The sequence below is a fragment of the Aplidium turbinatum genome, chromosome 3, assembly GCF_918807975.1.
Source record: "Aplidium turbinatum chromosome 3, kaAplTurb1.1, whole genome shotgun sequence".
In the NCBI taxonomy this organism is placed as follows: domain Eukaryota; kingdom Metazoa; phylum Chordata; class Ascidiacea; order Aplousobranchia; family Polyclinidae; genus Aplidium; species Aplidium turbinatum.
The window spans coordinates 39,721,755-39,739,114 of NC_137474.1; the positions used below are offsets into that span (position 1 = coordinate 39,721,755).

The 17,360-nt window shown below is 37.4% G+C and overlaps 1 protein-coding gene across 1 annotated transcript; it reads right to left on the reverse strand.

The window, feature by feature from the left end:
- Positions 1-15,053, reverse strand: LOC145766177 (charged multivesicular body protein 1b-like). Its single transcript, XM_082577834.1, has 7 exons — positions 15,004-15,053; positions 11,679-11,760; positions 11,319-11,440; positions 11,090-11,212; positions 10,526-10,594; positions 9,170-9,321; positions 1-1,684 (listed from the first exon to the last, which is right to left on the reverse strand). The coding sequence occupies exons 2-7, from the start codon at positions 11,692-11,694 to the stop codon at positions 1,570-1,572; spliced, it is 597 nt and encodes a 198-aa protein (XP_082433960.1). The 5' UTR covers positions 11,695-11,760; positions 15,004-15,053; the 3' UTR covers positions 1-1,569.
- Positions 15,054-17,360: the final 2,307 nt, after the last annotated feature.

The following is a 17,360-nucleotide window of genomic DNA, read 5'->3' on the forward strand; positions in this document are numbered from 1 at the left end:
CATTTCAATTTTGAAATCGCGTTTAATTTCATGTCCGACATCAGCATACCAAATCTTGTCTAAAATCGACGCAAGTCAACGCATTTCTACTGTTACGAATAATAAAATAAACCTACTTGAAAGGAACTTCTCCATTGAGAAACTTAACTCAAGACAAAAGAAATTGCGATGAAATGAAATTTCAAACGTGGATAATATTGAAGAACTTCCAATCAAAATTTCACCGTAGGTAATAAAAGAACAAGTTGATGGATGGGTACAAAAATACAACGGAGTCTCAAACAGGGTTAAGAAACTACTTTCGTCTCTCTCATGTGACACGGTATACTCAGCTAATAACTTATGACACTCTTTTATCGAGTATATCGGTATCCACTCTTTCCATACGACATGGCGTCATATTATGCTATATTTGGGTAACTCGTATTGAAGAGGAATGCTTGCTGAATCAATCAGTAAATCAGCCTTATGGAAATCTGGAAGCTATTGAAATTCCTAAATGTCTTGAAGCAAAAATTAAACAATTCAGCAAAGACTTTATTCAGTGAAACACGAATTCACTAAGTTTCGCATAAAATGCTTTATTTTATGACGAATATTACAATGATTGAAAAATAATAAGCTATGAACGTTTTCGCTTACATACGGTATGTCAGAATGTCAAAAGTGTGACAGTATTTACAAGCCAGCGTAGACAAAGGCCAGGTCCCACCTACAAAAAGGAACAGACGGATGAAATCGATGACAAAATCTGATAATTTCTAAGCTTAAAGCTTGGAGGATTATACACTTGCAAATCCAATCCGGACAGCAAAATCTGTCATTTTACATTGATTCAACGTCTGCAGACGTTGAATCAATGTAAAAACGACAAATTTTGTTGTTTGGAAACGCTTACCAGGTTACATATTGATCATAGAACAATTTCAATAAAGGAAGATATAACACAATATATTTACAGCTGAAAGACATTACATAAAGTTATCACATGAGCCTCGCCACACATACTTGGGTAAGAAAATTGACTACAAAGCAAAAAGATTGGATACAGATCATAAAGATTGGGTACAGAGCAAGAAGATTGGGTACAGAGCAAACGGTTGCTCCAGCTAGTAAAGATTAAGAAATGGTTCTCTTTGTGATTAACAACAGTAATACTTACGTCGAAGAAACGTTAATTGACGTTTGCTCAAAGTCTCTTCGTTTCCTTTGGTACCTTTTCTTGATCAGTTGATACTTGAGCAACGTGAAAGGTGATCACTTGAGAAACTGCATAGACTAGTAACTTACAAAAAGATTTTCATTGCAATTCCTTTTTAAGCAAAAATACTTTTACATGGCGTGTGAGTGGTTGGACAAGTAAATAAAACTGAGAAAAAACACATAAAATAAGCAGAAAATGCCATACGTGACGGTGCAGTACTAGCATTTACGTTGCTTGATAGAATATTAAAAACTTTTATGATCAGAAAATAAAACGCATTGTCTTGCATCAAAAGACGGTGTCGCAGTGTAGGTGCAGTGAAATCTGTATTGCGTCTGGAAGTACAAGGAGTGGGATGGAGGAATTCATGTTTCTCTCAAGCGAGCTAGACGTTGGGACAGTTCATCCTGCTCCGTGGATGCTGCACTGGTCGCAATGGACTGGGATGAGGCTCCAGGGATCTCAAGATTCATGCTCAACCTGGATAAAAGAAAAAGGTCAAGGCCAAGTTGTTAATGAAAAAGCAATTCATATCAATTTTAGCTGCTGCTGCGTTTAGAAACAGGAGCAGTTCTCAACTCTCCATTCTATGCCTACGTTTATGTGGCGAAACACTTTTTCATGGTATCTTAGCACATGCCTGGAACGATAGTGTAATCTTGTCTGCAACACCAACACGAGTGTCTTTAATACAATCTAGACTCTAGAAGTAAAAGTACCCGAGTAATGTGGCTCCAGCGGGTTCTCTGTGGGTCAGTAACAACTCCGAAACATATAGTTCATGAAGGATATACAACGATAGGCGTAGCCAGGGAGGTCAAAGTGGCCATGCCCCCTTCAAAATTTCTAAAATTTTAATTTTAACTGTCAATAATTGTATTTGGGTCATTCCATGCCAAGCGTCCTGAAAATCAGCTTGACCCTTTTCGATTTTGCTCAAATTTGGTCAAAATGTTATTTGGCATGATTTAGCCATGCATTACCAATTTTAGCTCAGTATCTATATAGAGTTTTGGAAATATGATGCTTTAAAGTTTTAGGTACCCCCTAAACTTTTCCGCATTCGGTTATTTGGACCATTTTCAATTAACCACATCTTTTTCTCCGAAGGTTATATAAAGTTTATTTTTGGTAAAATGGTTCACTTTTAGCTATATTACATGATTGCATTGTCAAAATGCAATTAATTTGCAGCATAATAGAGTAATCAAGCCTCAAAGTAGCTCTTTTCTTCACCAAAAACAAATTTTGTGCCATTTTTGGAAGTCTGTAACTTTTTTATGAGAAGTAGGATGGTATTTATATTAGCACGTACACAAGTTCCTTAGGTAATGTTCTTCAACAGGTTAAAAATATTATTTTGTAAACACTTTTTACAGGGGCATTTTTACACCACAAGATGGCGTTATTTTGGCTTTTTTGCTTGGGGTGCATATTTTGATGCATTGTAACTTTCTAATAAATATAATGTTAGGGTAGACTGGGGTAAAAAGCCCACACGGGGTAAAAAGCCTACCTTAAATTTCTCCTTACAGAGTTGTGTAAATAAATAAATACTGCCACCATGTGTATGACTGCATTGTGGGTAATCATTAAACGCGTGCTAAAGGAAGCCAACTTGACGCAAGAAAAGTGTAGACTAAAATGGTTGGTTTTGCTTAATTTCTTATAAAAATTTAAATCAGGAAATGAAGTACTGCTCTTCTCAGAAAGAAGAGCGCACCTTGATATTTTGTTACGGAGTAGTCAGTTGCTAATTCTGGGGATAGCTAACGATAGTTTTATTCAAGTTTTTAAGGTAGTGGAAAAACTTTGAAAATTTAAAGCACAGGGCTGTGATTTTTTCTTTCTTGTCGAACGACCAAAAATTCTACGCTTGTTTGTCGAATAGTAATATGACGTCACAAGAGTCAGATTATAAGCGTTTGGCCGCGAGTTACCGCACAAGTTGTGGTATCAGAGTCACTTACTGTTTTTAATCGCACGCTGGTTGAGTGATTCCATCTACGACGGCAAAAAACATTGCCGTCGCCAAATCAACACACCTTAGATTGCTGCGACAATTGCCGTATGCTTTAATGTTTAATCAAACGAAATTTTATGCGCTTCTTCATTGCGTGTCACACGGCGGTAGCCCAGAGCATCACGCAAGTTATTTTATGCGCCGACAATGCTCTTGTGAACTGTAAAAAGTTTGCCACCTTATGAATACTGGCTTAATTGTTACGCAAATGTTATTCTTTCATCGAATGCTTATTGTTTACCGATGTCGTTGCGAATATAAATTATGGTGAAAGAAGATACAGTTAAAAAGTGGAATTTACCTGCTATTAGTGTGGTATTTTGCAAAATTTGTAAAGAACTTTATGACGGAAACAAATTGGAATTAGAAAAGCTACGGGGTCAAGTTAAAAAAGTAATACGAAATTAGATAAATGGTTCTTCGGCAGAAAAGAAAAATAATGATTCTGATCAAATGGCATTGCGCGTTCATGAACGGGCAGTTTTGCGTCTTCAAGTATTTCAGTGATGACGCGACAACCTCATCCTCCCATACAGCGTCTTATGATTCCGATTCTGACAACTAGTTCTTTATCAAACAGACTCGTGTTTGCTCGCGGTATCTCAATTGTGCCGAAATTATGTTAGTGTAAACGTAAATCGAGGCGATCATCTCGCAGTGAGATATTAATTTGTTACCGGTACCTGGTTGAACAATTAACGTTATTTTATGATAATTCAAAGTCGCTAGATGTCGAATTAATGTAAAACAAACGTAAATTTCTTTTTGGGCATTGTTACGCAGGCAGCAAAATTCGTTATTTTTGCATTGACTTCACGTATGTAGACGTTGAATCAATGCAAAAATGATGATTTTTGCTATTTGGGTACGCAATGTAACCCGCCAGGAAAATTAAATAGATTTGTGCTGACTCGAACGTTGAATCAACCCAAAATTAACTTACTTTTCCCCCTGAGTTATTTAACGTAAAAGCGTGCGTATCGCTACTTTTGGTACATCACTACAAATCAAACAGTGCGGTCGTGACTCGTGATAGACTACTCTAGTATATTTTTCGCTTCTCGTTTTTTCGATTCAACGTCTGCAGACGTTGAATCAATGTAAAAACGACGGGTTTTGCCAGCTGGGTTGTGTGCTTTTGTGAATGCAAAATCGCCCATTACGTAATCACAGAAAACCTTTTAGTGGATGGAAGTCAAGTTGCAACCGTGTTTATCTGTCTACTATTTCTTATTCACATTGCAAAACATTTCTGCAAGCTTGGAACAACAAGTGCATAAGTCAGACATAAATACAAACTTGCAAACACGTTGACAATTAAAGTAGCCTACTTCGGTTATTTTATCTATAAAAGAAACCCGCTGTGTCGAATAGCACAAAACGTGTGTGGCGAAATGTTTGATGCCAGGCGTTGGAACTTCGATCAAAGCATTCTCCCGCAGTGTTCAAAATGGCTTGGGAGTTTCTCGTGTGAAGCGTCACATTTAGACCTTGCTTTGAAGTACCTGGCGCAAGAAAGTTTACGTAAGTCAGCACTCTTATGATTGCATCACGTGATGCCCCCCCCCCCCGATTGTTCCTCGACCTGACGACGATTAGTCCTCTCTCAGTTTTTTTTTACCTTTTTATTTTCCTTTTTTTTTTTTGTAAGGCACGGCGTTTGTCGAATAGTGATGGCGCGTGTCGAGTGACCTCGTCACCGAAAAAGGCAAAAATCGCAGCTCTGTTAAAGCATATGCCATTGGGGTAAAAAGCCTACCATGGAGAATATGCCATCGGGGTAAAACGCCTATGGTAGGCTTTTTGCCCCTTAATTGTGTGGAACATGGATGAGACTGGCATATCGAATGTTTATAAGCCAACCAAAATAATTGCGACAAAAAAATCAAGAGCAGTGGGGATAATAACGAGTGGAGAAAGAGGAAGAACTGTCACAGTCATTTGTGCAACTAATGCAGCTGGCTCTTACATACCACCCATGTTCTTATTTCCGCGAAAGCGCATGGCAGATTCTCTTATGAATAACAAACCTCCTGGAGCAATTAGACATTGCACTAAGAGTGGATGGACTGTCGAAGATAGCTTCATTACATGGTTGAATCACTTTTGTGCAATTGCTAAACCATCAAAAGAAGACACATTACTATTCTGGATGGACATCATAGCCACAAAACGCTTAAAGCTGTGAAGTTTTTATAAGAAAATGGCATTGATATCGTTACCCCACCACCACACTGTACACAAAAAATGTAGCCAATACACAGTCTCAAGAAAAGCAGCTAAGTGAAGGTTCCAGGAAAAACAGCACAGTGATGGGTCTTTGATAAACCAACAAAGTGATGAGTCCTCCGAAAAGCAGCAAATTGATGAGTCGCAAGAAAAGCAGCCAAGTGATGGGTCCTTGACAAAGCAGCCAAGTTAAGGGTTCCAGGAAAAGCAGCAAAGTGATAAGTCCTTGGGAAGACAGCAAAATGAAGGGTTCTTGGAAAGCCAACATGTTAGGCCTACTGATTCAACCTTTCATCACAATATGCCGTCAACTTCATCAACTGATTCTATGAGAGAAGATATTGTAAGAGCAAAATGTGTTCTTTTTAAGCTGTGCACACCCACGCGTGCCACATCAAGTGCTAAGCCCAAACTAAAACGTAGCCTACATCAGAGCAAGCACAATTAATCACATCTTCTCCTTACAAAAAGATGTTACAGGAAAAGAAACTTGCTACTAGCAAACTTTCAAGAAACCAAAAGAAGACTGTGTCCAATGTCTATGAATAGGGCAGCTAAAAGAAAGCAAAAGAGAATCAAGAAAATGTTGTTGCTGATGATTTAGATCATGAGAGATGGCCTTGCTCAGTAGGCTATATGGAGAGCCGTTTTCTAACAGTAGGCCAGGAGAAAAGTGGATGCAATGCAGCATGTGTGAGCATTGGGCACATGAAGAATGCACCCCTGGTGAACGTGTTTATGTCTGCCAAAACTGCAGCTCAGATGATAAATTCTAGTTCAACAATATTTTTTAAATTTATTGTAGGGTACAGAGCATATTATGTAGACATATAGTGTTGATGTTTGTTAGATTAAGTATTTTTTCAGTACAAATAACTTTCTGCAAAATGTCTAGATATGTCGAATTCTGAATGCATTTAAATTTTAAATCAGCATAGAAATAAAATATTTTCTTGTCTTTTTTAGCCTGGAAATAATGAAACATGAGCTCTAAAGTTGGCAAATGTTAGGTTTTGGTAGGGAGCATAATGTGAACATTGTTACTGTATATTAAATTTACTTAAACTGGCAACGTCACAACAAACTATTTCTCTGTTTGAGATCATTTATGGCTCATAAAGCTTGGTGGGGTAAAACGCCTACCCCATAGGCTTTTTGCCCCAGCGCAGGGGTAAAACGCCCCTTTCAATGTTTTTTAATTTTGTCATATTTTGTGCTTCGTTCAAAAATTTCATCTTTGCTTTTATGGGCAATTTGTTTAGTTGCATCGTGCCTTTATGTTAACGTGGTAAATGATTCAGTAAATAGTGAAGGTGAAGATTGGTGCGTGTTTTTGCTTAAGGGGGGCTTCTTACCCCAGTCTACCCTACCTATCAAACTTGGTGAAGTTGTTGCCTGGAAGGGAAAGAACATACATGATAAATACAATCAAAAGTTTGAGCAAAATCGAAGAGGGTCAAACTGGGATCGTTATGATTTTCAGGACGTTTGGCACGGAATGACCCATTTCTAGCATTTTATGATCAGACGGTAGGTCATTAAGCCGGTCTTTATTACGCTTGTTCGATACAGTGTTAGCCTACATTGCAGACCACCTATCATGGTTTTGCTACTCGTGTACCAGACTATGATTTTCGCCAATGAAAAAGCATGGTGTCTTATTTGCAGTCAGTTTTAGCTTGGTCGAAATTTGCAATCTGCGATTTCGAATCTTAAACGTGTAGCCAGCTTATTAATTTTGCAGCGGGTTTCCTATGAAGGCAATACCGAAACAAGCAAAATTGGATAGATTTTTTTCAATAAAATCTCAAGATTTTTAGAAATTGGTCGGGAACTCGGAAAAGCTGTTGACACAGAGATGCTGGTTACCACAAAGAAGCAAAATTTTCGTCAAAAGCATGGAAACTGGTCGAAATGTGTGCGCAAACTTGGAGGCAAAATCCACCATGCAAACGAAAGAAAACAGGAACGTAATGACTTCCATTGTTAAGATGCAATGTTCTGTGCCTCAAAGGCCTTACATATTTTTGTGGAAACATTTTGAAATAAAGGGAATTTTTTTGAGCTTATTTAATTTTGCATTGACGCCAATGATGAAGATTTAGAAAACATTTCGCTCGAATGGCCGAGAACGTTCAGTACGTAGGATAAACCCCATGAAACAAACTGAAATTCCCGGGGTAGCCAGCAATATAAGTGCAAGAGATCGTCGTCGAGGTTAATAAGTCGTTTGTGTCTGTAACAGGATGGCGAGTCGTGAGGTATTTCAGGTAAAGGAAAACTAAGCATTGTATAGAGGTGCTTGAAAAGCAGCAGTGCATAAAAACTTGACAGGATTTATAGAAATTGATTTCGTTTCAGCATAATCAACTTCATTAGGACTAAGTATTTTAGCCCATCTTTCTAGGTCAGCATAAGAGTGGATTTCCAAAAACTTGTCAGGCAGGGCTATGGGCTATGCTGGTAGCCTACATCAACAATGGCGGGTCGCTTTAGTGGTGATTGGTGAACAAACACGAGTTCGCAATCTATGCCATCATGGCGTTAGCCGCAACAACTGTTGAGGCTAAGAGGTCTTTTTAGTGCAAGAAACGAGTCAAAGCACGGCTCAGTGATGACTTCTGAGCTCTCAGACTAGTATGTAATTAACGGTCATCGTAAAAGATCAATGAGAAAAAGATAAATCGAGTTGTTAGGCTACTGGTCTAGTTGGCGGAAGCAATTCGTAGACTTTTTATTGTGGCGGTATTTGGTAATAATGTTGCAAATATTTATTATGTTTTAGTTAAAAAAAGGTTTGAAAAAGTGAAGTTTGTATTGATAAAAGCTAGCTACTTACACCTTTTAAATGACCACAGTAAATTATACTTTGCCAATTCAGCATTTTTCGTTGAAATAGACAAAATATTTAGTCAAAAATGTTGGCCCCCCTCAAAATTTCGGGCTGGCAGCACCACTGCATACAACAAACACTACAGTACTGCGAAAATGAGTAGGTTTATACTTGGAAAACCACTTTGGTCATACAATATGTCGGAATGGCCCGTTTCGGTGAGTCCGATTCGGTGAGTCCAATTCGGTGAGTTCCCTATTCGGTGAGAGCCTTTTTCGGTGAGAGCCCTATTCGGTGATTTTTTTTTAAATTATTGGGTACCGTAGCCTAATTATCATTGCCGTTATAGGGTTAGGGGTTAGGAGTTAGAGGTTAGGGGTTAAGGTTAGGGTCTTATTTCAACGTTTAGCGACGTTAAAACGATGTAAAAGCGGCAATGATAATTAGGCTACCGTACCCGACCCGATAATTTTCAAAAAAAAATTCAAAAAAATCACCGAATAGGGCTCTCACCGAAAAGGCTCTCACCGAATCGGACTCACCGAATAGTAGCAGACCCACAATATGTAGTAACTATCTAGCTGCATGCTGTTAAGGAAGGAAATGACACAGTTTACAAATCGGAGCACGAGCATGTTATATCACATAATATTTTCTGAAAAAGCAACACTTTTAAATCTTTTTCTGAGATTTCCGAAAAAACAAGAAACCCACTTGAAGGCAAGCTTCCCAGAACTCGTCATTTTTCTCGTCAAAACTCGTCATTTTTACAATGATTCAACGTCTGTAGATTTTGTTTGCTGGGTTACAAAATTGCGTACAATACCCGATCTTAAAGCGATGTTGAACGCTCGGTCGGTTCTCAGTCGCACCAACTTACCCCGCTTCATCTGCTGTCTTCATCATCAGTTGCTTTACTTCGTCTTCAGGGGTGAACTGCTGTGTTGCCCCCATCATGGCGCCTTCCATATACTGAGATTGAATGTCCAAGTTTTCGAACTGTTTCTCGAATCTGTCCATCATTTGCGAGATCTGAACACAGAAGGGAAAAAATGAGTCCCTGGCCCAACATGTCAGTCGTTTTTTTGCAGTAATTCAACGTCTGTAGCGATTGAGTCAATGCAAAAGCAAGTGATTTGCAAGCTGGGTTAGCAAATCGGAAATAACTGGGTTGTTGGCAGAGTTGCAAACAATGTCAGCAAGTGGTCCGTAGAAGCTCAGGCTTAAATTAAAAGATATGGATAATAGGTTATGGAATATGGAATGGATGCTTATGGGTTAGTTAATTGGTTAGTAGACTAAAAATACAGTCGAATCCGCTTAATTCGGACACCGAATAACCCGGACAACTGCTTTATTCGGCCAAAATGCTCGGGAACGGAACAAAAGTAAAAGTTGCACGTAAAAAACTCACGTTAATTCGGACAATTCTCCGCTTAATTCGGACACAGGACACAGTATTTGAAGAATTACTGTACTATTTCAACCCTATATGTGTGTGTTACACAGTAATATATTTGTTGAATCGCTTGGTATCGAAATACTGTACAATACAATTAACCAGAAGGTATAATTCTTGTGCGTTTTATGCGATTAGTGCCAATTACTGCAGTATAGCGCAGCTGCAATTCATTTATTACGCAACAGAACGGTATTTTTAATGCGTTGTCTGCCTTTACGCATACCATGAAACGAACAATTGATTTTCCGCTTAATTCGGACAAAGCCGTTTCTCCGCTTAATTCGGCCAAAAGTGAGCGGAACCAAAGTGTCCGAATTAAGCGGAGTCGACTGTATTTAAAGTAGAGTAGTCAATAGAAATTTCGTGGATCACCAAACGAGTTTACTGCTTCTTGGAGCCAAGTAAGAGTTATAGCCCGTTTAGTTGCAACCCCATTACTGGCGTGTTCGTCGTGCTAATCTACAGAGCCAATAATTCACATTCTACAGTACAGCCTAATTCAATAAATCCATTCGTTTTTCAAGGTCACCTAATAACCCTTTTCCTAACCAATCTTTTCCTTTTCATGTTTAGATGTTTTCACAATGGCAGATGGCTACAAATATACAAAAGTGTGCAATGCAGTCTACTTGGTTCTGGAGTTCTCGTAACCTTCAAAAACTTTTTTAATGTTCCAACTTGTTCGCTGCCTTTATGAATATTCCCAGATTAATTTATGGCGGCAGGTGCCTCAACAGCCTCTATAGGGACAAGCATGCTCATCACAACTCTTACCTTCTCTAAGTTCATTGATCGCATTGTTGCCTCCATGTTTTTTGTGACACTAGACATGTTCTTTGTGACCTAAAATTGTCACAAGAAACAGGTTAGTGACAGCATTGAGTAATCTGTTCAACAGGCCATAGCCCTAAGAAGGGCTGTAGGAAATAAGGCATTTCTCTCAAAAGCAGCGTACTGTTCATAATCATGGGAGAAATCAAGAGCTATAATCGAAGGGGCGCCACTCCGCAATCAATGGCATGTCTTTAAGTGTCTTGCCAAAGACACAGCCACATGCTCTTGAGCAGTGTCGAACTGGTGCCCCAACAAACGTCAAACCAGGGCTCTCACCACTTGGCTACGCAGTCAGATTGAGTAATTACTTTAAAACAAAATATACATGCGTAAATATTTAATAAATGTACAGTGACAGGCAACCAAATGCCACAAAATAATGTTAAACAATTTAACACTATAACAGACTGTTTTGTCACATGCTAGTCCTACATTAGCAGCTACAGTTTTCACACCCATTTATTTGCATTATTTCAAAAAAAAGTAGAGGAAGCATTGACTAACTTTCTTCATTTGAATTGCGGTTTGAACTCGCGAGCTGATCGCATCCACCCTCGCACTCATGCGCAAAAAGTTAAGAGCTTGATTCTTCTGTCGAATGGCATTCTCTGCATGAATCTTTGCACCCTAAAAAGCAATTACCACTGGGTAAGTGGGTAATTTCAAATATTAAAAACTTCAAATGTTAAAATTAAACTCCACGTTTTACTAAAAAGTTCATCAGTATTAGTACCTCCATGTTGTTTTTCTGAATGGCACTTTTTAATTTGTTTTTTTGGAGTTTTTCTTCTTTTTCACATCTTTTACTTTCTCTCAACAGGCTTTTAGTAGCCATCTTCAACTCAAATTGACAAGCTGAAATCAAAAGAAATTGGTAATGTTGCGCTTACCAACTTATCCAGCAGATAGCAGACATACTGATCAGACTGCGTGTCCACAAGTTAGTAACAACTTACCTCAGGTAACTTGTTCAATGTTCATAAACCTAATCATTAAAATAAATAATCTGTAGGCTACCCAGTACAAAAAAGTAGATAGCTTATATTTTCTGGTCAAGATTAACCTAGTTTATGTATAAAAACATGTAACTTACTTTCCATGTTAGGCATGTTTGCTGTCGTGGTAGAAGGAGCAAATGACTTGTGTGAAATAAACTGGCAATATATATTATTAACCTTTAAATATTAAAATATAATATATTAATATTTAGATACATGAAAAATGTCAAGGCCTACCGGTAGTCATTTGTTAGAAGCTAACCAAAAACAATCAATATCTACTGGCATGACTATTAGAGCTTGGTTTGAATAAAAAAAAGTAGCCAAATCTAAAAAATATTATTGAAATTGCCTGGGTACAGCTTAAATTCACTAATCACTAAAAACATTAGGCCTAACATGTAACTTAGAATAGCCTAAATCTTAGCCTTCATAAGTTTAATTCTCAGAAGTCGAGCAAATTGCCTAGACATGCCAGCAAGGGCATAGTCATGGGGGGTAAAGGGGCAATTGCCCCCCGAAATATTTTGAATAAAAATTTTACACTCTCTCTCTCTATTAGTATTACATTATTTCAGGTTTTATTATTGATTTAAGCTGAAATTATCCTCAGAATGGGTAATTTAAGGTATTTTTTTCAAAACTTTCTAGGGGAAGCACCCAGCTTAGGGTGTTGCATTTTAAAAAAAAATTTTGATTTTAACTTTGGAAATATAAATGGAAGGTGGGAAATGGCCAAAATATGAGGTAGAAAAAATTTTTCAAAAAAATATTAAAGTTTAGGGGTCCCACGCTCATCCCGAAATTTTGGGGGGCTCGCGACTAGTGAAATCTGGATATTTTAGTTAAATATGTATTTTTTGGATTTAATAGGGTATGCAACATATTGCTGCGATCAGAATTTTATGAGGAATAAACTGATGTAAAAATAACATTCACTTTTAAATGTTTAAAAAAAATTTATTTACACATGCCACAATTTTAGGTTATAAAAGTGCAACAACAATGATATTGAAAGTCGGCTATTCAAAGTTTGTTAGATGAGCAACCAGCAGTCAAGCATTATAGTTAAAAGATCACAGTTATCAATTCCTAAAGCAGTGGTTCCCAACCTCTCGTCTGCGGACCCCTGTATGTCCGTGAGAAAACATTACGAGTCCGTGATTACCTTGATGAATTTTGGAAGAAAAAAAAAACGAAAAACAATCTTTTTACTTTCATTTTTCTCATTAAATTTGCTTACATTGAAAAAGTTACGGCATGCCACTTTGGGTCACCTTAATATTCAAATACTGGTGACATTCCTTTAACAATTCATTCATTTTCTTACTTGAGCAACTGTTTAACCTGATATTTGCCGCAGGAGTCATAGCCGCAATGCAATATGACACAGTACAGTAGTTGAGAAGCATAATTATTACAATAGTCAATAGTATGTTAATTGAGTTTCAGGCAAAATTTAGGTAGGGGTCAGCAGAATTAATAATTTGTCTAAAGGGGTCCGTAACAAAAAGGTTGGGAACCACTGTCCTAAAGGAAAGTGAATAGCTAGGGCACAATTATTGAGCCTTGGAAAAATATTCTTCACACAAATTATGTTATTTATTATCATGTTTTCGAAAAGTAAAGTGATGACTCCAGAAGCTGTTAACATTGCGACAGCATCGGTTAATACAGAAAAACTACTTTTATCCAATCCTGCATTCTTTGACATTACCAGTCAGTGCTCTCCTTGCCTTTCAGTTGGTTCACCAGGCCACTGGATGTCTTTTAAAGACAATCAAATGGCAACTGAAAGGTTGATAGGAAATTTGACCAGATGCATTCAAAACAGAAAGGTGAAAGACAGCGACGATAATATGACAGATGCTGAGATGAAAGCAACAGACAATAAAGTTAAAGCATAATTATGTTCTCACTATGACGTCAGAAGCAAGTCATAAATACTGTGAAGACTGGAGACACTTGATAAAACTTGTTTTTAACACCTTTCTTAGGACTCGCTTTGCATTGGATCGTGTATTTCGTTTGTTTAATGTAAGTTACAATTTTTTACAACTTTTACAATGGTTAGCTGGGTCCCTGTGTGTGCTCCGCCTTGTTGCTGGGCTCACTGGATGCAACCTAATTCGTACCATGAACAATTCGTACCGTCAGTTTGTACCTTGAAAAGATCGAGGGAAAAATTAAAAAAAGCCGAAGTCGCTGATCGGAGTTTCCGCAAACAAACAAACTGAAAAGATCAGATAGAAAAAAATTGAACAAAGCCGAAGTCGCTGATTGCAGTTTCCGAAAACAAACTGAAAAGATCGAGAGAAAAAATTAAAAAAGCCGAAGTCGCTGATCGCAGTTTCCGTTTTTCCGCAAACATTTTAAAATTTCCGATATTGATCCTAAGAGTTTGCCGAAGTCGCTGATCGCAGTTTCCGCAAACAAACAAAAACTCTTAGGATCGTTACCGGAAATTTTAAAATGTTTGCGGAAGTTGCGGAAAAACGGAACTGCGATCAGCGACTTCGGTTTTGTTCAATTTTTTTCTATCTGATTTTTCAGTTTGTTTGTTTGTGGAAACTCCGATCAGCGACTTCGGCTTTTTTTAATTTTTTCTCTTGATCTTTCCAGGGGGAAAATTTTAAAATATTTGTGGAAACTTCGATCAGCGACTTCGGCTTTTTTTAATTTTTCTCTTGATCTTTTCAAGGTACGAACTGACAATACGAATTGTTCATGGTATGAATTAGGTTGCACCCGGGCTCACTCACATCTACAAAATATTTAATTGCCCCCCAAAACCGTAATACGTCTCCACAAAAATAAGTTAGTCCGATTAGCCTACATTTTTTCACACATTTTCAAGTTTTCAAAATCTTTACAAAGGGCCATGCTGCACGATACAACTTGATTGGGTCTTCAGCCTGCCCCAATAACTCAGTTAGTTAGCTCGTGTCCGCCTCGTGACTTCTGGAACGAAGAAGCTTCAAGATCAAGCGGTGCTGATTCGACTCTCGGGGTGTGCGCTTGAGCAACGCACATTAAGGACTGCTCTCCATTCAACGGCACACCTAATGGATGTAATAATTACCTGGCAACAAGACTTCAACAATCGAAAAATTCCCTCTATCAATCTCGGTGACTGGGCTTGCGTCAGTGATTTAAAGCCTCTACAAGTATGCGAAACTACCAGGATTAAGCTCTGCAAGAAGCTTTCCCAGATTAAGGATAAAGATTCAGTTAATCAATCAATTTCTTCAATTTAGCATAAAATAGGCTACCGGTACCTTTTCATTAGCAACCACCAACAGATATTTACTTTAAGAATCATGTTTACTGGATTGGAAGTTGAAAAATGGTGACCAAGATTAATGTCATGAAGAGAAAAAAACTACGAAATCAACTACAAACTTCATTCAATTGACTTACAATCTTTCCCTTTGTTTACGCTTTATAGTTCCCAGCATGAAGAGTAGACTTTTTAACTTTAGTTAGTCACTTAGAGTTGCCAGATGTTTTAGAAATTTCTAGCCAAATACTAGCCCAAAAATAGCGCAATCACTCCATGCTAATCAATCAATCAATGTTTTATTTGTCAGTAACAGGAACATAGGTACATGTTTGAAATATGCAATATACACAATACAAAAGTTACACAAGTTCCCATACCGACAGGGAGACAACGAGACGACCATACGGTCTACTTGTCAATTGCCACCCTACGGAAATTACGATTTTGCCATTTAAAGTAAGCTTACAAGAGAAAAAATAAAACGTTGAAACGTTCCCGCGCTTCAACAACAACATACGCAGAAAAAAAAACAAAAAACAATAAAACATATTGATGATAACGTAGGCCTAAACACAAAATTCCATGAAGCAAGCAGAGAATAATCAAGTTTCCGAAGAAACTGACAAGTTGGTTTCCATAACATATCACTTACGATGCACTGTAGCTTTGTAAAATTAACGTTTTGATCTCTTTTTTGAAACAATGAAATGATAAGTTTTTTTAGCCTACTTGGAACCTCTGACCAGAGCATTGGTCCCAATACCTGCATGGACTTTTTGCCATATTCTGTGTTAGATCTATTTATAAAATAGTTGTTGCTTGTTTGATATCTTGTGTTATGCTGATGAATAGATGAAGCATTTGTAAATAAATCACAATACGTAGACGGATACTGATTCATATGAACTTTGTACATATGTTTTTTTATTTCAATGTTATGTATGTCTTTTAGTTTCAAGATGTTCATTTTGAAAAATAAAAAATTAGTGTGAGCATAGTAATTTTGTTTCGTAATTATTCTTATAACCTTTTTTTGTAATTTTATTAATGGATCCAGTGCACTGTCACAGGCCTTTCCCCAACTTGAAATACAATATTGCAAATGACAGTAAATCAAAGCGTGATACACATCTTTTAAAGTGTCTGTGTTGACATAATTTCTGAGTTTATGCAACGCCCATGAACCTTTTGCTACTTTTCCACAAATTTTATCTATGTGATATTTCCATGTTAATTTGTTATCTATGTAAACGCCAAGGTATTTTATTTGGTCTTTTTGTTGAATGCTTGTGTTACCAATGTTAATGTTAAAATTTTTTAATGTGTTTTTTATTTGTTATTAGCATGTAGGCTATTCAGTTTTAGAGAAATTCAACGATAATCTATTAAGCTTCAACCAGTTGTAAACTTTTTACATTTCGGCATTCACATTGTTCTGCAAATTTATTTCACATTTGTCGCTCATGGTAAGATTGGTGTCGTCAGCAAATAGTTTAACATTCATGTTTGTTGAATTTGGTAAGTCATTTATATAAAGTAAGAAAAGAAGGGGTCCCAATGTCGATCCTTGGGGCACACCGCAGGTAACCTGTCTTGAGTTTGAAGAGATTCCATTGACGACCGTGTGCTGTAGACGATTGCTGATATAGCTTTTTAACAATTGTAATGGAAGGCCTCGAAAACCATATGTTTGCTGTTTCTGTATGAGAATAGTGTGATCAACTGTGTCAAAGGCTTTTGCTAAATCAAGAAACACAGAGCAAGTTGTATTTTTATTATCTAGGTTAGTTAAGATGTTATCACAAACGTTTGACACAGCTAACGAAGTGGAATATTGTGGTCTAAATCCATACTGATGTGGTGTGATCAAGTCTTTTTTTGTTAGATAATTGAACATTTGTTCATATAGGCATTTTTCGAATATTTTGGTGAAAGGGGACAATAGTGATATGGGCCTGTAGTTGGAACAATTTTTCCTGGAACCACTTTTGAAGATTGGGGTAACTTGAGCTAGGTACCTTTAGTACATCAGGATATACACCTTTATCGATACACTCATTGAATAAGTTGGTGAGGAAAGGGGCGATTATTGGTGAGGATAGTTTGACAAATTTTATAGGTATTCCATCGTGTCCTGTACTTTTAGAGACAGAAAGATTATTAAGATGTTTTAATACTTCTTCTTGAGTGACAGGTTTTAGGAAAAAGGAGAATGGAACACTTTGCAATTTCAGTAATGAGCCAGGAGACGGCAGAGGGATTTTAGATGCCATGGAAGGACCAATGTCTGTGAAATAATCATTAAAACAGTTACTTATTTGTGCAGGGTCAGATATTTTTTCATTGTCAGTGCTAATTATTTCTTCTGGTATGTGAGCTGTGTGCTTATGTTTGTACCTGATGATGTCATTTATGGTTTTCCATATTTTTCCAGTGTTGTGCTTGCTTTGCGTAATAAGAAAACTGTAATGCATTTTTTTGCTTGCTCTTTGGT

Excerpts from the sequence above, each read along its gene's own strand:
- LOC145766177 (XM_082577834.1), bottom strand. Across the intron at positions 9,322-10,525 it reads GATCAATGAACTTAGAGAAG|ATCTCGCAAATGATGGACAG; the intron begins GTAAGAGTTGTG and ends TTCTGTGTTCAG. Across the intron at positions 1,685-9,169 it reads AAGACAGCAGATGAAGCGGG|GTTGAGCATGAATCTTGAGA; the intron begins GTAAGTTGGTGC and ends TCTTTTATCCAG.